At 51.4% G+C, this 22,545-nt stretch overlaps 3 protein-coding genes across 19 annotated transcripts; 1 reads left to right on the plus strand and 2 right to left on the minus strand.

Annotated features, from left to right (window-relative positions):
* Positions 1-879: 879 nt before the first annotated feature.
* On the minus strand, positions 880-16,530 carry ZNF34 (zinc finger protein 34). Of its 16 annotated transcripts, none has more exons than XM_061438194.1 (8): positions 16,426-16,530; positions 15,720-15,832; positions 11,720-11,772; positions 11,318-11,458; positions 10,880-11,006; positions 10,377-10,487; positions 1,260-8,522; positions 880-1,139 (listed from the first exon to the last, which is right to left on the minus strand). In XM_061438194.1, the coding sequence occupies exons 4-7, from the start codon at positions 11,348-11,350 to the stop codon at positions 7,162-7,164; spliced, it is 1,632 nt and encodes a 543-aa protein (XP_061294178.1). In that variant the 5' UTR covers positions 11,351-11,458; positions 11,720-11,772; positions 15,720-15,832; positions 16,426-16,530; the 3' UTR covers positions 880-1,139; positions 1,260-7,161. The 16 variants fall into 16 exon arrangements, with proteins under 16 accessions (XP_061294178.1, XP_061294181.1, XP_061294176.1 ...); XM_061438197.1 differs by having other exon boundaries at positions 15,710-15,832; XM_061438192.1 differs by lacking the exon at positions 11,720-11,772.
* Positions 1,362-3,300, plus strand: C14H8orf33 (chromosome 14 C8orf33 homolog; the record flags this gene model as incomplete). The annotated part of the gene is made up of 6 exons (XM_061439541.1): positions 1,362-1,555; positions 1,627-1,672; positions 1,756-1,911; positions 2,102-2,186; positions 2,332-2,478; positions 2,802-3,300. Coding segments are annotated over 6 exons (768 nt in total), but the record flags the coding sequence as incomplete, so codon positions are not given.
* A 2,618-nt stretch (positions 16,531-19,148) lies between the features above and the next one.
* Positions 19,149-21,826, minus strand: RPL8 (ribosomal protein L8). 2 transcript variants are annotated; one of them, XM_061438284.1, is made up of 6 exons: positions 21,721-21,826; positions 21,351-21,497; positions 21,127-21,268; positions 20,692-20,910; positions 19,571-19,686; positions 19,149-19,342 (listed from the first exon to the last, which is right to left on the minus strand). In XM_061438284.1, the coding sequence occupies exons 2-6, from the start codon at positions 21,486-21,488 to the stop codon at positions 19,184-19,186; spliced, it is 774 nt and encodes a 257-aa protein (XP_061294268.1). In that variant the 5' UTR covers positions 21,489-21,497; positions 21,721-21,826; the 3' UTR covers positions 19,149-19,183. The 2 variants fall into 2 exon arrangements, with proteins under 2 accessions (XP_061294268.1, XP_061294269.1); XM_061438285.1 differs by lacking the exon at positions 21,721-21,826 and adding an exon at positions 21,624-21,679.
* Positions 21,827-22,545: the final 719 nt, after the last annotated feature.

Genomic DNA, 22,545 nt, shown 5'->3' on the forward strand with positions numbered 1-22,545 from the left:
ATCCACCACAAGAGGAGCCAGCACAACGAGAAGCCCACGCACCACGGCTAGAGAGTAGTCCCCACTCACCACCAGTGGAGACAAGCCCCTGCAGCAATGAAGACCCAGCACAGCCAAAAATAAATAAATAAATGGTAAATTAAAAAAAAAAAAAACTGAAGGAACTATCGGGATGAGCAAACTCTACTTTCTGATACCGCCCATCCTCTTGCCTCAGGAAGCGACCCAGATTTCACTGACAGGAATGATGAACAGCACCGCGCATTCCCGTTCTCCTGATGCCTGTGAAAGAAAGTGAAAGTGAAGTCGCTCAGTCGTGTCCGACTCTTGTGACCCCATGGACTGTAGCCTACCAGGCTCCTCTGTCCATGGGATTTTCCAGGCAAGAATACTGGAGTAGGTTGCCATTTCCTTCTCCAGGGGACCTTCCTGACCCAGGGATCGAACCTGGGTCTCCATCATTGTAGGCAGACGCTTTTACTGCCTGAGCCACTCCCTGACGCCTGTGGTGCGGGGCCAACAGCGGCTGTGCAGTAGGGTGGCCCTGGGCCGGGAGCCTGGAAGCGCAGGAGATGGTGCCGACCACACAGCAGCGTCCGGGGAAGGCCGCGACACTGCGACACTCCTCCAAGGCATGAGGGGGTTCCCGCAACTCCCGAACCCCCTCCCACCCTCTTCCACTTCTCTTGAAACAGAAGCCGCCTGCGTTGCGGTCCAGGGCCCCACGACCCGCCCACCTCGCCGTGTGGCTCGCCCCCGCCCTGCTTCCTGCTGCCAGAGCAGCCCCGCCAGGCCTGCAGGTCCTCGGAGGACTGCTGACCACTCCCCGCCCTGCTGGGGCCACTGTTACAGCGTTGCGCTCAATGACAGCTATTCATGTCTGTTGACCGGCCTTCTTTATTTTATTGTTTATTTATGTATTTTGGGGGGCGCAGGGTCTTTGTTGCTGCACACGGGCTTTCTCTACTTGTGGCCAGCAAGGGCTACTCTCTAGATGCAGCCGCAGGCCTCTCGCTGCGGAGGCTTCTTCTGTTGCAGGGTTCAGGGTTTAGGCTCCGCGCCTTCAGCAGTTGCCGACTGGGGGCTCTGTTGCCCAAGCACGTGGCATCTTCCCAGACCAGGGATCCAACCCGTGTCCCCTGTATTGGCAGGCAAGTTCTTAACCGCTGGGCGTCCAGGGAAGCCCCCTGTTTTCCCACTGTTCCCGCCCCACTAGCAGGTGGTTCCCTTGAGTAGCGTCCCTTCATCCAGAGCAGTACCTGCAACCTCTCCAGTATCTTGCCTGGAGAATCCCAGGGACAGAGGAGCTGGCGGGCTACAGTCCATGGGGTCGCAAGAGTCGGACACGACTGAGCGACTAACCCACCACCACCACCACCTGCAACCTAGTAGGTCCTGAGTGGTTCTCGTCCAGACGGTGCTCCGAGCGCCCGCGCCCCGCCCACCGCGCGCACAGCCCCCGCCCCGCGGAACTCTGCGACGCAGACTTGTTTCCCTGGGAGCGCATTCGGCGTGGGACCCCAGCCCTCCTCGGTCCTGGCGGCAGCGCATGGCGGTGAGCGGTGTGCAAGTGGGTAACGCCTTTGGGCGGTCGGCGGCTCCTCATGACCCTCGTTCTTTCCCCAGGCTCCAGGACATCCTGCTCGGGAGACAGCGGCAGCCCCAGGCCCAGGTACTGCCCGTGCACCCTGCAGCCCCTGGTTCCCCAGGCTGCTTCCTAAAGCCCCGAGTCCTTCACTGTAAGGCCTCAGCCAGTCCGTCTGCTTAGGGCGCCCTACGTGCCGTGACGCTGCCTCGAGGACCAAGAAGCAAAAGAAGAAAACCCGGGATGGGGCGTCTGTTGCCAATGGAAGCGGGAAGACCCCAGAAAAGCAGGACCCCGAGGAAGCCCCCCTAAGCGCAGAGGCCCAGGCAAGGGCGGGCCTCAGTCGGGAAGGGTGAAGTCCCGGGCGCGTACTGGGCGGGAGCCCGCCTGTGGGTGTGGTCCCGGATTTACAGCGGGAAGTGGATGAGATGCGGCGTTTGGGGTTCCTATGGGATGAGGCTGGAGGCCCCAGCACCCAGATGCCCGCTCACAGTCACTACCCACAATCCATCATAGGCTGAGCAGCTGGCTCGGGAACTGGCCTGGTGCGTGGAAAAGCTGGAGCTGGGACTGAAGATGCAGAGACCCACCCCTAAGCAGAGTGAGGGCCCATCTGTAGAGTTGGGGGAGGGAAACGGTGACAGTCCTATGGCCTCAGGTGCTGCCAAGGGATGGAATTGTTGCCTTTGCGGTAGGACAGTTGGAAGTGAGGATAGAGGTTACTAGTCCTTTGTTTTCATCTGCAGAAGAACAAGCTCTTGGAGCCATCCGAACCTTGCGCAGCCAGAGAACCCCTCTGCCCCGGAAGAGGCAGCTGATGCGCTCTTTGTTTGGGGACTACAGGGCTCAGATAGAAGCCGAGTGGCGCGAGGCCCTGCAGGCTCTCAGGACTGGTGAGAAGCTGAGAACTGGTTGATGAAGAACTGCCTAGTTCAAGGGGGCAAAAGAAAAAGCCTGGGCAGTGAAAGGGGGAAGCCTCGAGCAGCGGGGCTGCCACAGTAGGAGGGGGCTCAGGAAAGCCACAGGGAGAAAGCCTGGGGCGCGGGTCACAGAACTCCGGCTTGGACTAGCGAGACAAGGGGAGCAGAGTTAGTGAATCTCTCTGTGATGATAGGACGAGAAGCCAATAAGTTAATTTTTACAGTGAGGTTAGAGTTGTATGGGCAGTTAATGTTTGCTATTATTATTCTGATACTGTCCCTCTCTTCGCTTACAGCTGCCCACTCAGCCCAGGTGCAGCCTGTAGGTGAGGCTGCCAGAAAGAAGAGCCGAAGGGTCTGCAGACCTCGTCCAGAAGGAAGGTCCAAGGGCACCTCGGATACTCGTGATGAAGAGTTTAGGTTTAATTTCTTTTAGCCGCTTCCCTAGAGTGGCCACCTCTGCAGTGATGTGGGGTTTCTGTGGAATGTAGCACTTTTCCAGGAATGCTGTGGGGCAGATGGGAGACCTGCATGTTGGGTGCTGACAAGCCCAGGACCCCATTTGTAGGTTTTCAGCTGAGATGTCCTTCCTGCCAGAAGAGGGGGGTTCCTTTAGATGGTTCTACAGTAGACTGAAGTGAGTGTTCACAGTGTGTTGTAAAACAGCTGTCCCCAACCTTTTTGACACCAGGGACAGATTTCATGGAAAACAGTTTTTCCACAGAGAGGGCGGGAGGTGAAACTCAGGTTGTAATGCAAGCAATGGGGAGTGGATATAAATATAGATGAATCTTTCCTTGTTTGCTGTCTTTTCATCTCCTGCTGTGTGGCCTGGTTCCTAACAGGCCATAGACCAGTACTGGCCCAGGGGTTGGGTACCCTGTTATAAAAGACTCTCAACAGTCTCAGGAGCAGACTAAGTAGGTATTGTTAATAAGGGTTAGTGGGGAAGCTGTATAGTTGTACACTGGTGCTCACTTATGGAAGGATGTCCTCTCAAGTGGTATGGCGCTCCATACCATTGAGTCCCATTGCTGTAATAAAACTGTTTCTTATAAATGTGGATAAGCAAAAGCGTGTGCTAACTGTGCTGTTACAGGAAATGTAGATGAGGTGGTGTCAGGCACTGCTGGGTCCAGGCTCTCACCCCAGGGCTTGGTCCTTTATACTGCCTTCATTCCTAAGCAGGTGTCATCCTCAAGGAGCCAGTGTATCCCCCAGCAGCCCAGGCTTTGTTCTGAGGAGCAGGTAGCTTCCTGCCCTAAGAATCCCAGCCAAACACCAGCACTGACTCTCTGGGCAAGCTCTGATGTTAGCTGCTCCAGGTGATAGTCCCAGGACTTCTGCATTAAGTTGGGTTTTCACGGTGGCTTAATTCTGTTGTGACTGTGATGCCATCTTTGGTAGTGTTTCCCAAACTTGCAGACTAGACAGATACCCAGAGCCCACCTGCCTACTCAGCATCTCTGCTTTGGTGTTTCACAGATATTTCACACTTGACATGTCCACAGCATCTGATTAGTCCCTAAATCTGTCTTCTGCTTTCCGGTGAATGGCACTACTGCCCACCCAGTTGATTAGGCCCAAAATCTATGTCATCTCTGCAAAAGGAGTTCCTGGATCCAGTTCCAAAGAGTGAGTGTGTGTCTGTGTATGTGTGCGCACCTTGGCTTCCTCACACCAACAGCAATTCTTGGATGTCAGCAGCATGTCCAAAATTCAACTCAGTTATGACGTTATCTACCCAGAGTCAGATTCCACAGGAAAGTGCTCAACCTCACAAGACCCAGTTCTTCATCCACCAGTTGCAAGTCCAGGTTGTTACCTGTATTTCTGACCAACTGGCTACAAATCAGCTTCCCGTGACCCACTTCTTGGGTTCAGTTAACTTGCTACAGTGGGTCCCAGAACTCAGGAAAACTTGTTTACTCACTAGATTACCAGTTTATCACTAGGATGTGAATAACAGGCAGATGAGATACAGAGTGCCAGGCATGAGGGAAGGCATGGAACTCCGTGCTCACCACCCAGAAGCTCTGTTGGTTTCTATGGAGGCTTCCTTCACAGACACCATCAGTTCAACCTCTAGCCCATCCCCGCTCCCTAGAGGTGGAGGTTTTTAACCCTCTAATCACAGGCTTCATTCTCCTGCCAGCAAAGTGACACCTGACATCTCTCTCCACCAAGTGAGGACACACTGAGGTGGCTGTACTTTAGCCTGGGAAAGAACCCTGACCAGGAGCTAGATCAGCCAGCACACTGGTCTTGGACTTCTCAGTCTCCAGAAATGTGAGAAATAAACTTCTGGATTTTAATCCACCTGGTCTGTGATATTTTGTTATGGCAGCCTGAGCTAACACACCATTCTGTGGGTGGGGAAAAAAAAAGCTTTTCAAGAAATGTTATAGGGAAAACTATATCCACACACCAAAGATTTTAAAGTTGGACCCTTACCTGTCAAGATATATAAAAAATTAGTTCAAAACAGATCAAAGACCAAACCATAAGACCTAAAACTATAAATCTCTTTGAAGAAAAGATAGGGGCACATCTTGATAATATTGGATTTAATAATGATTTCCTGAATATGACACCCTAAGCACAGGCAACAAGAGAAAAGACAGGTAAGTTTTTGTTTTTGTTTTGGCTGTGCTGGCTCTTCACTGCTGTGCGGGCTTTTGCTCTAGTTGCAGCGAGCTGCTGCGTGCAGGCGTCTCTCATTGCTTCTCTTGTCGAAGAGCAGGGGCTCTAGGGCAAGTGAGCTCCAGAGCACAAGCTCAGAGTTTGGCGCACAGGCTTGGTTGCTCCGGGGCGTGTGGGCATCTTCCCAGATGAGGGATTGAACTCATGTCCCCTCCACTGACAGGCAGATTCTTTACTACTGAGCCACCAGAGATGCCCTAGATAAGTTGAACCTCATAAACATTAAAAACTTTTGTGAATGAAAGGACACTATCAACAGAGTAGACAGAAACTCATAGAATAAGAAAATATTTGCAATTAAAGATTAATTGCAATTAATCTGATTAAGATTAATCTGATAAAGATTATCCCTTTAATATGAATGGAAAGCTAGATTTCTAATTAAAAAATAGACATGCAACAAAGGTTTACTGTATAGCATAGGGAACTATAGTCAACATCTTGTATAACCTCTGATGGAAAATAATTTCAAAAATAATATGTGTATCTGTACAACTGAATCACCCTGCTGTACACCTGAAACACTAAGTCAACTATACTTCAGTAAAGTATATTTTTTTTTAAAAAAAAAGGAAAATTAAAGACTACCCTTCAAAATACATTAAGAACTACTACACCTCAACAACAAAAAGAAACAGCCCAATTCAAAAATGGGCAAAGGGTCTAAATAGACACTTCTCCAAAGAAGACATAGGAATAAAGGGTCAATAAGCACATGATGCTCAATATCATTAGTCATCACGGAAACGCAAACCAAAAGTAAATGAGATACCACTTCACACTCAGGGTGACAATTATCAAAACAATGGAAAACAACAAGTATTGAGGAAGACACAGAGAAACTGGAACCTTCATGAACTGACAGTGGGGATGTACAATGAAACTTCCATTGTGGGAAAGTTTGGTCATTCTTCAAAAACTTAGAAGATCCATATGATCAACTTTATTCCTGGGATTATACCTGCAAAGTATTGGAAGGATGGAAAGTACAAGCACAGATTTGTACACCAATGTTCACAGCAGCATTATGCACAAAGTCAACAAGCAGAAACACCCATAACCCATCAACAGATGATGGGTGAACAAAAAACATGGTGTCTGCAAACAATGGAGTACGCTTCAGCCATGAAGAGACCTTACGTTAAGTGAAATGAGCCAGGACACAAAGGCAAATGTGTGACCTCACTTACACGAGGTACTTCAGAGTAAGCAAATTCTTAAGAGAGAGGATAAGGAAAAGCGGAGGAGTGCAGAGTTTCTGTCTGTAATAAAAAAAGTTTTGGAAACAGATTTGCTGATGGTCATACAACACTGTGAATGTATCCAATACCACTGAGTTGTACACTTAAAAGTGGTTAAAATGGTAAACATAATGTTTTTACTGGAGAAGGAAATGGCAACCCACTCCAGTATTCTTGCCTGGAGAATCCTATAGACAGAGGAGCCTGACGGGCTACAATCCATGGGGTCACAAAGAGTCAGACACGACTGAGTGACTAACACACAATGTTATTACCACAATAAAAAAGGCAATATCAACTCTATTAAGTGACATAGAAAAAGTATGAACAACATGCTGTTTTAAAATTTACAAGGTGTAAAACCACATAAACACGTAGAACTCTCCAGTATGAGTTTTCCAGGACTGAGGAAACAGGAGCTGCTCTCACAAGTTCCACAGTACTTCTCTTGTGGATGCTATTTGAGTGTCTGGACACAACCTACGCTGATCGCAATAGTAGTGAGTTCTCTTTCTAAGGGTAGGCCACAGGGCTTCCCCCTTTTGCTTACCTTTTTCCACTCAATTTCTCTAAAATGAACATCCACTGCTTTTAAGAAAGAGGTTTTTAAAAATTAGAAGTGCCTGTTCACCTGTGACACCATGTGGACAGTAAGTAAAGAGAGGGTGGTCACGTGGGGGAAGTGCACCACAGACCTTGGGCCTCCCGACCGTCACAGGGAGAAGTCTTCCCGGAGGTGAATCCTCTGGTGCTGGGACATGTTGGAGCTGTGCCGGAAGGCCTTGCCGCACTCGCCACACGTGTAAGGCTTCTCCCCAGTGTGGATCCTCCGGTGCTGCAGGAGGTACGTGCCCTGGCTGAAGGCCTTCTTGCAATCAGCACACTTATATGGCTTCTCTCCGTGGTGTGACCTCTGATGGTGGATGAGTCTGGAACTGTTGTGGAAAGCCTTCCCACACTCACTGCACTTGTAGGGCTTCTCTCCCGTGTGGATCCTCTGGTGCTGGATGAGGTGGGTGCTCTGGCTGAAGACTTTGCCACAGTCATTACACTCATAGGGCTTCTCTCCGGTGTGGCTTCTTTGATGTTCAACAAGCTTGGTTTTTTGGATGAAGGCTTTCTCACATTCATTACATTTATAGGGCTTTTCCCCAGTGTGAATTCTTTGATGCTGGATCAGATTGGAGCTCTGGGTAAAGCCTTTGCCACACTCTTTGCACTCGTATGGCTTCTCTCCGGTATGGGTCCGACGGTGCCGGATGAGGATTGAGCCGTCACTGAAGGCCTTCCCGCAGTCACTGCACTTGTAGGGCTTCTCCCCTGTGTGGATCCTCTGGTGGTAAATGAGGGAGGAGTAGGCACTGAAGTGCTTCCCGCATTCGCTGCACTTGTAGGGCTTCTCCCCCGTGTGGATCCTCTGATGCTTCATGAGGTTGGGCCTCTGGTTGAATGTCTTCCCACACTCATCGCAACGGTAGGGGATCTCTCCAGAGTGCATCCTCCGGTGACTGATGAGCTCACAGCTCTGGTGGAAGGCCTTCCCGCACTCTTCACACTTGTAGGGCTTCTCTTCACTGTGCAGTCGCTGGTGCTTGACAAGGTTAGCACTGTACCTGAAGGCCTTCCCACAACAACCACAATAATACAATCTTTTCCCAACAGGAATTTTCTGATCTTCTTTAACTAAATTTGCAGCGAAAATTTCCCCTGAATCGTGAACTATATTTGTTTTTTTGCACCTGTGTACACGTTTATGGTTATTAAGGTATGATCTCTGTTCAAAACTCTGTTCACATATATCACATTTGTGAGGTCTTTGATCAGGGACAGGCCTTGACCGCGACCTGAGGTTTCCTCCAGACTCCAGGCCACACTCCTCATTGGCCAGTGTGACTAGCCTGGGGCCTCTCTGCTCCCCAGGCCTGTCCAGGCGCCCCTCTGGCTCCCTGACACGCTCATGGACTTCTCCTGGCTCAGGTCCCCGGAGAACACTCCCCCTGAGTGGGTCCAGTTCTCTCCCAAACAGCATTTCTCCTGAAGTGACCTCCTGGTTCTCAGTCCTGGTCCCATGAGCTGAAAAAACAAACAGAACACCTCAAGGTCACCTGTTCTGACTCTGGAAGGAAGGTAAAAGCTGCTGCCAACCACCTGTGGACTACCAGCTCCACCATCTCCAATGTCATGCAGACACGAGAGCCTGGCAGTCAGAGGCTAAAAGCCTTGCCCAGGGCTGCAATCACAGGGCAGTGCAAGCATCCACCCAACTCTTAATACTCAACCTTTCCTGCACACAGAGCCTGCTGCAGGATACCTGTCCTCGTCCCAAAAGGACGGAAGATGGAAGCTTCACAGCATCACCAAAACCAGAGCAAGGAGGGGCCCCAGAGGACACTAAGGATATCTGATGAAGAAGCTGCTGATCCACCCCAACATCCATGGTGGGAAACCGGCTGCCTCCCCAGGAACACAGAGAGCACAGCTTGTGCTAACTGAAGATTAGGGTGACAAGCACACAGGCCATGTCCATTCTCAAGGGTCTCCCCAGGGTCCTGAGAGACCACCCGTGAGCCACCAGCACTTACACTCCAGACGCCACAGAGGATGCCCTCATCTGAGGCCTTGTCTCCACCCTTCCTTCCCTGACAAGACACACAGTGACTCCACGTGCAGGAACATGCTCATCAGAAACTTGTTCTCTGTGAGCCAAGACACACACACACACACAACAGGCCCAAGGTGGGGACAACCAAATGCCCTGCAGAAGTATAGTGGAAAATACTCTGCGGTATGTTCATGACAGAACAGCAAATGGTGATGAGACCAAACTCCATACAACACGGCAGCCCTGCCCTGCAGGAGTCAGAGAGGAGGCCCAGGGGAGCTATGGGAGATGACAGAGGTGGCCCTGTGGTCTCCCAGGGAACTAGGAATGTTCCCTATTTTGATCTGGTGGGTGGACTGTTTGTATAAACTCACTGAGCTGTAAATAGGATTTGTCTCATTTCTGTAAGTATTTATATCTGAAGAAACAAATTTACAGAAGAGAAATTCAAGTCCTTTGAGCCAACAGTTCCTTCCAGGGACACTAGGAAGACACTGCAGGACAACACTCTCAGGTCATCCGCCGCAGTGAGTCTAGAGAACAGCCTTCCCAAGTACCTCCAGTGAGCACAGGGACACAGAAACAGAAGTGCGTTCAGTGAAAAATCAGCAACCCAGCAAAGCGCACAGGTCACTGCATTCCTGCTAGGAAGTGACGTCTGTGTGCGGGCGTGGCCTAGACTCCACTGGAAAAGGGACAGCAGGCACACACCGTCACACATCTGCATCTGGGTGCTGAAATCCAGGGTGATGTGTACCCCCTCCCTTTCCTGTATAAGTCTATGACCATCCAGTAGGTTAACTTAGAGGAGGGTGATGAAGTGATGCTCTTCCCTGTGGCCCCGTGTGACCACCTGATAATCCTTGGGAGGGAGGACTCTGGAGGGCAGGGCTCCACGGGGTCCCTCAGGGCATGCCCAGGTGTCCTCCCCTCTTCTCCTCCATCAACACAGCCCCCTCTCACCCTTCTACAAGATTCAGCTCAAGAATTACCCCATAAATAAACAACAAAGATACTGTACCACATGGGGGAAACAGCCATTATTTTGTAATAATTTTAAAAGGCATATAATCTAAAAAAAAAAAAGGAATATAATCTGTAAAAATACTGAATCACTAAATTATACACCTGAAACTAACAGAATGCTGTAAATCAACTATATTTCAATTAAAAGAAAGAGCACCCAGGTTTTGGCAGAGGCCGCTCCCAGGGCCTCTGTACTGCCCATCTTCCTCCAAACCCATGAGTCAGTTTGGTACCACATTCTGTGGGCCTCCACACATGCTTGTTCAGCAGGCGGGTTGGGGAGGCAGCCCCCCACGCACCTGAGCCATCAACGCTTGGTTGCTCTGCCCCATGCATGTCCAGGACCCACAGCTCATCCCCTTGCTCCAACTGTGCAATCACCTCCGGCTTGGGACCTGCAAGTCCAGCTCCTGGGAAGGAGACGGGGCCTGGGGTGGGTGCCACGGACACAGTGCGGGCTCACCCAGGACTGCCAAGGGAGAGGACATACACGTGCGGGGGTGACAGGAAGTCTGGATACTCCCTGGAGGGGTGGGCGTGGGCATGCAGTTGAAGATCTGAGCACAAGGGCTCTCTCCATCAGGAGGCGCATCTGCCTTGGGCCTGGGGAAGGCAGGCAGTCTCATCTGGGGCTGCCTAACCAAGCCCCACCGGGGGCCCTCTGCTGTGCAGACAGGCCTGCCTGGGACCAGAATCAGTAATACATCTCTGAACCCAGGGGATGAGGCCCCCGGCCCAGCCCCTGCTCAGCCCTCAGCCGCCAGGGCTGTTCCTTGAGTTGCATCCCAGTGAGGGGGCTCACCCAGCGATACCAGGTTCCTGTAAGTCTCCAGCATCACTTCCCTGTAGAGGCCCTTCTGAGCAGGGCCCAGAAGGCCCCACTCCTCCTGCGAAAGGAACACAGCCACGTCCTCGAAGGTCACTTCAGCCTGTAACAACAGGAGCTGCTGAGGCCCAGGCGTGCCTCAGGCTGGGCCCTGGGCTAGAGAAGTAGCACAGAGGTAACTACAGGCCTGACCCCCAATGTGTGGCCTGGAGTAGTTGGGGGAGGCGTGGGCCCTGACCCTTTGGCTGCTGAGCCAACCCATTCAGGGAGGCTAGGCAAATCCAAGGTCACCCTTCCTCTGCTCAGCACCCCTCAGCATCCCACACCAGAGAAGCCTGACAGTTTGCTAAGGCTGAGCAGACAGGGAAGCCCTGGGAGAAGACCTCCCGCCTCCCAGGGAGGACAGACACTCACCTGAGGCAGGGCACACAGATCCAAAGCTGCCATCCCCTGGTACCCTGGGCTTCCTGGGATGGATGGATGCAGGAGCCAATCACTGCCTGGCCCCTCCCACAGTTGGCCTCAGCACTCGGCCTCCGAAGCAGACTCTGCTCCCTGCAGACACATGCAACATTTCAGATCATCTGCCCCTACCTCCTCCCAGGCACAAAGTTATCTCATTCAGGTGGAAAATGGAGAGTTATTCACTTTACATGAAAGAATAAAGATAACACATTAAGGGCTGAGAAGGAAAGGGAAGTTAAAAAAATTGAACAGAAGGCGAAAAGCAAAGACAAAGATTAGGAGTCAAAAGATACAAAATGAGCAGAGGTAAGTCCAATGGATGGGTAACTGAAGCAAAAGGATTAAACTCACCTACTGGATGCAAAAAACTCCCCAAGTAGATACACAAAGTGCACCTATATAACCTAAAATAAAATACACAGAAAGGCTAAACATAAGGCAGACCAAAGAAACAGTAATTAAAAGAAAGCTACAACAGCTATATTTACCTTCTCTGTATTTTTAAAGCTCTTTATTGGAGTAAAACATTTATACAGGAAAGTCAACAAATCCTGACCACACTGGTCAAGGGGCTCAGCAGACAGACCCAGCCGTCAGCCCTCCGGCAGCTGCGGGCTCTGCCTGCTTCCCCACCTCCCAAGGGAGAGCCGCTACCCTCCTCTCACCAGCACAGACCAGGGCCCTGGGGACTCCATTAGACTAGCTATGCTTTCTACATTCTGCGCTGGCTTCCTCCCTTTGGCACACTATTTGCAAACTCAATATGCATTGCTGCATGTGGTTTAGCAATATTTATACCAATCAAAACAAAACTCAAAAAAAAAAAAAAAAAAAAACTCAAACCAATAATCATTATTAGGAACAAAAGCAGACACTGCATGTTAATATAAGAAAAATCCACCAAAAAGCTGTAATTATAACCACACGTGTCTACCAACAAATCCTCAAAGTATAGATAATGAGAGCTAAGTGCAGTGCCGATAAGAAACATACAAACCCTCCCCTGCAATGAGAGAGTTTAACACACTTTCCTCAGAAGTGAGTGGATCAAGTAGAGAATACCTACTTAAAGCATAGAGAATACATACACATTTTTTTTCAAACTGTACATTGACTATTATAAGAAATACCACATACCAAGCAAAAAAAGAAAGTTTCAAAAAATTCCAAAGACTGGTATCTTTTGGCAAACATTCATATTGTGGTCCTACTATCTGATTAATTTTTTAAAAGTACCCCTTCAAGAAAAACATAAGAACAGAGACTGAAGGGAAAATGGAAATAAAGCTTACCTGAGGAAAAATGGGCATCCTTAACACATTTATTTTAACAAGGGGATTGAAAGAATAATCTAAGCATTAAACAAGAAACCAGACACAGAATAAGACAGCAACTCAAGGAAAGAAGATGAAGAAAATAAACATGATTTAAAGAAACAGAAAATAATCTCAACCTTGGTTCTTTGAAAATGCTAATAACATCTGGCAAGTCCAATGTGGGGAAGGGGAAGAGATGGAAAAGGACACAATATTTTAAAGAACAAAAAAGGGAACACAACTCTACATATCACACATACAGCAGTGGTTTTCAGAGTGCAAGCCTAGCCCCTGGCAGTCCCAGCACTCAAGTCTGGTTGGTAGCAACCCTAAAGTAACACAACAGAAGTGTCTGCATTGGTCAGTGACAAGATGGGGATGCTTGCTTCCTCACTCCGCTGCTGTAACGATGCACCAAAGACCCCAGTCAGTGCATTAAGTCACAGAAAAAGAAGCAGATGTCATAGTTCAGTGGTTAGGGAGCACAGGTCCGATCTTGGGTCGGGGAACTGAGATCCTGAATGCTATCGCTTGACCAGAAAAGAAAAGAAACACAAGCCATAAAGATTGCAAGAGAACACACAAAATCATCATTATTTGAGAATGATAAGACCATCTACATAAAAAATACAAAAGTATTAGCCAAGTGTTGGGATGATAAAGTTCAACAGGACTGCCATATAGAAGGTCAACAGGCTAGTTAATACCACTCCTGTGTACTAGTAATCAGCAACCAAAAAACAGCTTTCACAACACCTACGAAAACTACATGCTTATGAACAAAACTTTACTGAAGGACACTAAAAAAAAAAACAAAAAACACCTATGGAGAAGTAGACAGTGTTCATAAACAGGAGGACTCAATATAAAAATGTCAATTTTCCCCAAATGAACCTATTAATTCTATACAATCAAAATTGCAATAGGATTTTCCTGGTGATCCAGTCATTAGGAATCCACCTGCAGGAGACACGGGTTCAATCCCTAGCCTGGGAAGATCCCACGGGCCAAGGGGCAACTGAGGCCATGTGTCACAACTACTGAGCCTGCTCAGTCTAGACCCCAAGAGCTGCAATTACTGAGCCCACAAGCCCTAGAGCCCAGGCTCCACGACAAGAGAAGCCACTGCAAGGAGAAGACTGTACACCGCACTAGAGAAAGTCCAAGCAGCAAGGAAGACCCAGTGCAGCCAAAGACAAAACAGAACATATCATGACATCTGAGCACAATGACTGACTATCATGAGTCATGACTGAAGATTAACCAAGGAAATGCCGAAGAACTCAGGCAGAGCCATGCCCTACCAAATAGCAAGTCTTATCATGGGGCTGTGGTTGTAAAAGTGAAATACAGTTGTCCCTAACTGTCCATAGGGAACTGATTCCAGGATCATGCTCAACTGGGTATCAAAATCCAAAAATGCTCAACTCTCCTATATAAGCTCCATGCATACACTATGACACACTTGCAATGTTAACAGCAATGAACCATTCAATAAATGGGACTGGCACAACTGATTTTCCACAGGCAAGTAAAATTAGATCCTGCCTTCCACGGCACACAAAAAGGTATCTCAGACAGGTTGAAGGCCTGTTTCTTAAAAATGTTTATGGCTATTATAGGAAAATAATACGGAAAACACACTATCCAAACAGAAAAAATTGCTTAATTTTACTTTATCAAAAAAAACTTCTGTATGAGACACAACAAAATTAAAAGCAAATGGCATGATGAGAGAAGATATTTTCAAACATACTTAATAAAAGTTATGGGCTTCCCAGGTGGCTCTGCAGTAAAGAACCTGCCTGTCAGTGCAGGATATAGCAGGTTTGATCCAGGTCAGGAATATCCCCTGGAGAAGGACATGGCTACCCACTTCAGTATTCTTGCCTGGGAAATCCCATGGACTGAGAAGCCTCATGGGCTACAGTCTGCTGCTGCTGCTGCTAAGTCGCTTCAGTCGTATCCGACTCTGTGCGACCCCATAGACGACAGCCCACCAGGCTCCCCCGACCCTGGGATTCTCCAGGCAAGAACACTGGAGTGGGTTGCCATGTCCTTCTCCAGTGCATGAAAGTGAAAGTGAAGTCGCTCAGTCGTGTCCGACCCTCAGCAACCGCATGGACTGCAGCCCACCAGGCTCCTCCATCCATGGGATTTTCCAGGCAAGAGTACTGGAGTGGGGCTACAGTCTACCAGGTCGCAAAGAGTCAGAAACGACTAAGCAACTAAACAGCAGCAACAATAAAAGATATACATAGGATATATTTAAAAATACAAAAAGAAACAAACAAAAATCAATATTTAAACCAGTATTCCCTGGTGGTCCAGTGGTTAGGACTCTGTGCTTTCACTGCGAGGGCCTGGGTTCAATCCTGGGCCCTGGTCAAGGAACTAAGAGCCCACGTTCGCTGCCCAACTGAGGCCAAGCACCGCAACTACCGAGCACTCGCTTCAACTAAAAAGAAGCCAGCTGGTCTCAAGGGAGATCATGCATGCCACAACGAAGACTCAATGCTGCCAAAATAATAATTCTTTAAAAATAAAAAATAAGGCCATTCAACACACACAAAGTAAGCACAGGATGAAACCTAATAAATCATATAAAGAAATCAAACTGTCCAATAAACACCTGAAGATTTTCAGCGCAATTAAGAATTAGGAAAACGCAAATTAGAACAAGACTTCTCATCACCACAGATAAGGGAAAATATATAAAATGCTTCACAGTATCTACCGCTGCACTTCCCCCCATGGCTCAGTGGTAAAGAATCTGCCTGCGATGCAGGAGACTCAGGAGACGCGGGTTTGACCCCTGGGTGGGGAAGATCCCCTGGAGAAGGAAATGGCAACCCACTTTAGTATTCTTGCCTGGAAAATCCCATGGACAGAAGAGTCTGGTGGGCTACAGTCCATAGGGTCACAAAGAGTCGGGAGACGACTGCGAGACTGAACACACGAAGGCCTGAGAAACAGGGACTCACAGAGTGCCGCAGACAGTCTGCTAGTCACTCTGGAAACCCACCTGGCCCTACCTGGCAGAGCTGAAACTCTTCGAAGCCCTGGGACAGGAAACCAAATTGAAGGTACGTGCCCTTTAGAAATTCTTGCTAATGCACAAAAGACGCACAAGGATGTTCCTGCATATCTGTGTACAAGCAAAAAGTATTTTTTAAAGAGACATATTAAAAACAGAAACCTATGGGGCAAATAAAAATGTTTCAAACCTTGAATAAAAGCCTCTGAGAAAGAAACAGAAATCTGCTGCGGGCAGCAAGGTCTCAGAGCGTCAGAAGCAGAAACGGGTGAGGGAGAATCGTGCGGGGGGGCGGGGCCCGCAGGGGGAATGGGGAGGGGGCTGCTGCGGGAGGTGACAGGAGCTTGCGCGCGGGCCAGCTGGAGGCCCGGGAGTCAGGAGGCGGAGGTGGAGAAGAGCCACGGTAGGGCGAGGCCGGCGCGCTCAGCGCTTGGTTACCGGCAGCATCTCACTCCGCGGAAGCAGCCCCTTGGGAAGGCCCAGAGGGAAGTCCGGTGGAGAGACCAGGACGGGCTTGGGGCGGGTGACGGAGGCTCCACCGCGGTAGAGGGGCACGGCGAGGAACGACCCCAGCCGGGAGGGACTCGTGGGACTCGAGGCCTTCGGGTGGGAGCCTCGGCGGGAGATTTGGAGTCGAGGGGACGTCCCCACCCCGCGTCCCGGGCGCCCCGCGGCCGCCCCCGTCCCCAACCGCCCACCCTCACCTCAGCGCCGCCCAACAGCGGATGACCGACCAGGCCCCGCCTGCTCCCTAAGCCCTGAAGACCTAAACCTGACCGGAAGTGACGATCCCTCCTCCGAGATACTGGCAGGAGGCGCCTTCCGGTCGCTCTGGGAACAGGACTCCGCGTCTCGGTGGTCAGCAGTCGGCGTGTTGCTGCTGCTGCTGCTGCTGCTGCTGCTGCTGCTGCTGCTGCTGCTGCTGCTGCTGCTGCAAAGTCGCTTCAGTCGTGTCCGACTCTGTGCGACTCCAGAGACAGCAGCCCACCAGGCTCCCCCGTCCCTGGGATCCTCCAGGCAAGAACACTGAAGTGGGTTGCCATTTCCTTCAATGCATGAACGTGAAAAATGAAAGTGAAGTCGCTCAGTCGTGTCCGACTCCTAGCGACCCCATGGACGGCTCCTCCGTCCATGGGATTTGCCAGGCAACATAAAAGCTAAGCTTTGGCTCCAAAGGCTGCCGCCAGTTGGCAGTCTGGACTCATGACCCCGACGCTTTGCAACGAAGGCTAGGTGAAGGCTTTTGGTGCTCGATTCCAAAATTTCTTTACAGTGACACTCTCCCTAGACAGCCACTCAAGGCACTACAACTAAAATCAGGAAGGCCCTTTTCTTTACAGCTAAAAGCAGAATGTGAAGAACTAAAGGGCCTCTTGATGAAAGTGGAAGAGGAGAGTGAAAAAATTGGCTTAAAGCTCAACATTCAGAAAACTAAGATCGTGGCATCCGGTCCCATCACTTCATGGCAAATAGATGGGGAAACAGTGGAAACAGTGGCTGACTTTATTTTTCTGGGCTCCAACATCACTGCAGATTGATTGCAGCCATGAAATGAAAAGACGCTTACTCCTTGGAAAGAAAGTTATGACCAACCTAGACACCATATTAAAAAGCAGAGACATCACTTTGTCAACAAAGGTCCATCTAGTCAAGGCTATGGTTTTTCCAGTGGTCATGTGTGGATGTGAGAATTGGACTATAAAGAAAGCTGAGCACCGAAGAATGGATGCTTTTGAACTGTGGTGTTGGAGAAGACTCTTGAGTCCCTTGGACTGCAAGGAGATCCAACCAGTTCATCCTAAAGATCAGTCCTGGGTGTTCATTGGAAGGACTGATGCTGAAGCTGAAACTCCAATACTTTGGTCACCTGATGCAAAGAGCTGACTCATTTGGAAAAGACCCTGATGCTGGGAAAGTTGAGGGCAGGAGAAGGGGACAACAGAGGATGAGATGGCTGGATGGCATCACCGACTTGATGGACATGGGTTTGGGTGGACTCTGGTCGTTGGTAATGGACAGGGAGGCCTGGTGTGCTGCAGTTTGTGGGGTCGCAAAGAGTCAAGACATGACTGAGCGACTGAACTGAAAGGCAGAAAAGTACAACCTTCTTCAGGGCCATGTGATCACTCAGAAAATGAAAATGGTTCCCTGGTGGCCTAAACAGTAAAGAATCTGCCTGCAAAGCAGGTTTCATCCCTGGGTTGGGAAGATCCCCTGGAGAAGGGAATGGCAACCCACTCCCATATTCTTGCCTGGAAAAGCCCATGGACAGAGGAGCTTGGGGGGCTACAGTCCATGGGGTCGTGAAGATTCACACATGAATGAGCGACTAACACACACATACTGGTCAGAATAGCCCTTGTTTTAAACCTCTGTCCCCAGCACCAATGCCTGTAAATGGGGCCTTAATGCTCTTGGAGCAAACCCTCCCTGTTGCCAGCCCCCTGGACAAAGCCCCAGGCTTTACCCAGTAAAGCAAGTTATGTCCTGGCAAACATGTGCAGTGCCCTTTTCTCCAGGAAGAAGCTTACAGTCCTCTCGTGACAGAGGTCTCAGCAACAAAGGGTCACTGTCTGGGTGTGGGTGGCTGAGGGCAGGTGGGGCCCCAGAAAGGCAAGACCAACACTGAAGTTCACACTAGCAGAGGCATGGACCATGAGAACACGGAGCCGCCTGGAACCAGTGGCACCGTTACCGAGGGGCCCTGCCGCACAGCATCCCAAGACAGCCAAGATGACCAGCTGCTGTGTGCCACTTAGGAAGGTGGCTGCCAGTGCCCTCCACCCAGGCTACTGAGGGGATCCTTCCTCAGCCAGCCACCCACCACCCACCCTTACTGTGCCCTTACCATTACCTTACCCCTGTCTGCTTACCAGTCCCTCCTGTGGTCAGTTACCCACAGTGGCTTGCAGCTCTTGCTTTCACACCAGCTCACAAGCAGATCCACCGGGGGCAGGGCACTCTAGCTGGCCTGTGGAAGCACGTGGTCCTGTCACTTATGGGCCCCCAACCCACATTGGTGCCCAAGCCAGCATGGCCCTATCAGCTTTGACCAGTCTATCATTTAAGTTCCAGACAAGGTGCAGGTGAGCTATGACAAAAAAGGAAGCCCGTCTGGTCCTTCCACTGCAGGACAGAACACCCTGGCCCTCAGCCTGTGGCACCAGGGGCACCACTCACACCCAGTAGCACCCAGACCCTCAAGACAAGTTGAAGGTAATAAACAGGAGACATGGAGGTTACATTCCTTTCAAGTGGGATTCTCTGCTGTATGTGTTGGGGGCGGGGGGGTGGGTGCGATTTACAAGAGGCAAGGTGTGAAGCAACCCAGCAGCCTCACCCCCCAGAGCCTCCACTGTTCCCTGGTGCACAGGGCACTCCTCGGAGAGGGGACCCTTCCCTCTGAAACCAGAAACACACAGCTCAGTTGTGAAAAGAAACAAGCTTTATTGAGCCACAGCCCTAGTTCTCCTTCTCCTGCACAGTCTTGGTTCCCCGGAGACGGCCTGTCCGGCGGGCAGCAATGAGACCCACTTTCCGGCCAGCAGGGGCGTCTCTTCGAATAGTAGAGGGTTTGCCGATGTGCTGGTGGTTGCCACCTCCGAAGGGATGCTCGACAGGCTGCAGGAAGAAGGAGGTGATGGTGAGGTGGGGCTGACCCTCATCTACCTCAGGAGGGCTTGGGAACCGGCAGATTCAACCCGGCCTGTGCTTACAAACTATCAGCTACCTCAAACCACAGATCTCCCACCATCAAGAGGAGACACTCCAGGAAGGAACTTGTCCACCCAGTCTCACAGGCCTCATACACCGAATACTGACCCCACTGTCCACTTCCGGGCTACTTACGTTCATGGCCACACCCCGCACCCGTGGCCAGCAGTTCCTCTTTGCCTTATACTTGTGGTAGGCACGGCCGGCCTTCAGAATGGGCTTGTCAATGCGGCCACCTCCAGCCACCACACCTGTTGGAGACCAGGAGACTCAGGGAGATGTATCACCCACCCCACCCAGCGCTGGGGGACACTCCCCTCAGGCAGAGCATCCCCTGGTGTGTCCTTGCCAGTGCCCCACCACCAGGTGTCGTTCAGGATCACATGATCCCAGGAGCCTCAAAAATGCCTGGAAACCATCACCAAGCAGTAAATCCTGCAACAGCCTGTCAGCTAGGGCTTCCCCAGTGGCTCAGACAGTAAAGAATCTGTCTGCAATGCAGTATACCCAAGTTCAATCCCTGGGTTGGGAAGAAGCCCTGGAAAAGGGAATGGCAACCCACTCCAGTATTCTTGCCTGGAGAATTCCATGGACAGAGGAAATCCCATGGGATTGCAAAGAGTCAGACACGACTAAGCGACTAACACACACAGCCTGTTGGCTGATAGTTTTTTCAGCTACAGGGTAGCTAAACCAGGGCTTTACTCACATCGTCTGGAATGCCCACCTTGAGCCACAGCTTTTCAGAAGCCCTCCCCTTTGCAGGGTCTGGCACTAGGCTCCTCCCCACCCCAAAGAGGACAGCTGACCTGGCCCACCACTTCTCTGCCATTGTTCTGCTTATTCTGTGAGCACACCCTCAAGAGTCTCCCCCAAGCAGGACTGGATTTGCCACACGGATTCAAAGACGTTGTCAAACAGCCAACAAACTTGAGTACATGCATTTCAACACACTTTGTGGCTTTAACTAGGTGGCCCACAAAAGCAAAGATCACCTAAATCCAGGTTATCCCAGAGTGCAACTAAGCCTGCCTTTACTTTAAGTCCAGCACGTTGAACCCACTCTCATTCAACACCCAACCAGGAGTTAAACAGGCACTACTTGCATTCACTTAACAAGTATCCCGAATTAGACCACATATTGTGCTCAAGCTTAAAAAGCTCCCTGAGTGAAGCAGACAGCTGGGTTCCTGGCCCGTCTGGCTGCGGGCTGTCCACAGGAGACCCACAGCATACAACCGCTGCCTTCCACTCACCGACCACAGCTCTGTTGGCAGAGGAGATGACCTTTTTGGAGCCCGAAGGCAGCTTCACTCGCGTCTTCTTTGTCTCAGGGTTGTGGGAGATGACTGTGGCATAGTTTCCAGAGGCTCTTGCCAGCTTGCCTCGGTCACCAGGCTTCTCCTCCAGACAACACACGATGGTGCCCTCAGGCATGGTGCCCACCGGGAGCACGTTGCCGATGTTGAGCTGGGCTGCAAGAGAAAGGTGGTATGTCCTCACCACTGCTTGCCAAAACCAAGGCCAGCCTCCTCCCACAGCTCTCTGAGCACTCACCGGGACGCCTGGCCAAGCAGGTGTCCCCAAGTGAAGACTGCAGCCTTAACGTTCCTGCCTGGACCCAAGCTGTAAACCGCCAGGCCCCGCAAGTCCCTCCCCATCAAGACCTTTCACCTCGGCGCGGAGCTCACCCTTCTTGCCGCAGTACACAAACTGGCCGGTGTGGATGCCCTCAGCAGCGATGAACAGCTCTGTCCGCTTCTTAAAACGGTACGGATCCCGGAAAACCACTTTGGCAAGGGGCGCTCCGCGGCCCGGGTCGTGGATGATGTCCTGCGGGTCGAGGCAGCGTGAGCGGCTTGGGGGTCCCGCTGGGCGCCCCGCGCCCCAACCCGTCCCGGCCCACGCCCCGAACCTTCACGATGCCCTTGATATATCCGTGTCGCTCGGCGAAATCCACGGCGCGTAGGCGCGCGGCGCCTTTTCTGTGCTTCACATGTGCGCGGAACACGGAGCCGGCGCCCTTCCTCTGCCCACGAATCACGCGGCCCATGGCGGCGATCTGAAGGAAGCTCACAGTCAGCAGCCGTTCGGCCCTGGCATCCCCACCACCGGGCTTCAGGGGCCCCGCTCCCTTGGCTCCTCCTCCCGCCCTCAGGATCCTCCGTGTCCCCAGCCCCAGCCGTACGCCCCCGGCGCTTTTTCCAGAGTCAGCTAGGGTCCCTAGCGGAGCCTAGAACGACGGGGGGCGCCGGATGGCTCCGGATAGCACCAACACATCCTACCTGGTGCAGAGCGCGGCCCAAAGAGGGGACACGGCCCTAGAGAGCCGCCTTATCTTCCGGGGTGGGGCCGAGAGCCCGTAACCTTCCGGCCAAGGGCCGCCGCCGCCGCAATGCACACCGGGACTTGTAGTTCTATGGAGGTCGCCCGTAGCTCCTCCCGCGCGCCCGGCCTTCTACGCAAGCGCACTGAGTTAGACCGGCCGGCGCTGCACTTAAGACCCGGCGCGGGTCTAGCGGCGAGGCTGCTCTCTAGCAGAGGGGCCGCGGATTGGGTGGGCAAGGCTACCCGGCAGGGAGTCTCCAGCAAGATACATCTTTCTTTCTTTCGGAGAGGGGTCTCCTGGAGAAGTGGGAGGAGTCCTTCCAGAGAAGGTCCCTGGAGTTAGCAAAAGAGGAGGTGGAACCCCTGAATGATAACAGAGTAGGCGCAGACGGGGAGAGTTTAGTGATCAAGACCCTGGGTGTGCAGATTAGGCCTGAAGGGGGAGACCCGGCGAGGTAGGGAGAGAGGGAGGGCAGGGGTCTCACGGAGCAGAGGGGCTTGTGCTCGGGACTCCGGGGTGATGTTTTTGCTCCAGTGTGGCCTCGCAGGGGTGGATGCCAGGGAGACATCGGAAGATGACAGGAGCGGGAAGGAAGTGGCCATGTGGCCACGTTCTGAAGCCACGAGGGAGCAGAGGGGACTGTGCATGAGGCCCAGTTAAGAGACAACCGGCTGGGCGTGTCAAGGAGAGCCCACCAGGGGGCAGCACTTCCCACAGCAGGGCCAGAGCTGAGGGGGCACCTGGATCTCCTTGGGGCAGGTTGAGGGGTTTTGAGGTCAGC

The sequence above is a fragment of the Bos javanicus genome, chromosome 14 (assembly GCF_032452875.1).
Source record: "Bos javanicus breed banteng chromosome 14, ARS-OSU_banteng_1.0, whole genome shotgun sequence".
NCBI classification, from domain to species: Eukaryota; Metazoa; Chordata; class Mammalia; order Artiodactyla; family Bovidae; genus Bos; species Bos javanicus.

Coding starts and splice junctions, on each gene's coding strand:
- ZNF34 (XM_061438192.1), bottom strand. CDS start 11,350: ATGGCAGCTTTGGATCTGTGTGCCCTGCCTCAG. Junction 11,007..11,317: donor ATCTGTGTGCCCTGCCTCAG/GTGAGTGTCTGT, acceptor CTGTTGTTACAG/GCTGAAGTGACCTTCGAGGA. Junction 10,488..10,879: donor CAGGAACCTGGTATCGCTGG/GTGAGCCCCCTC, acceptor TCTCCTTCCCAG/GAGCTGGACTTGCAGGTCCC.
- RPL8 (XM_061438284.1), bottom strand. CDS start 21,488: ATGGGCCGCGTGATTCGTGGGCAGAGGAAGGGCGCCGGCTCCGTGTTC. Junction 20,911..21,126: donor TGTGTACTGCGGCAAGAAGG/GTGAGCTCCGCG, acceptor TTTCTCTTGCAG/CCCAGCTCAACATCGGCAAC. Junction 19,343..19,570: donor TGCGGGGTGTGGCCATGAAC/GTAAGTAGCCCG, acceptor TTCTTCCTGCAG/CCTGTCGAGCATCCCTTCGG.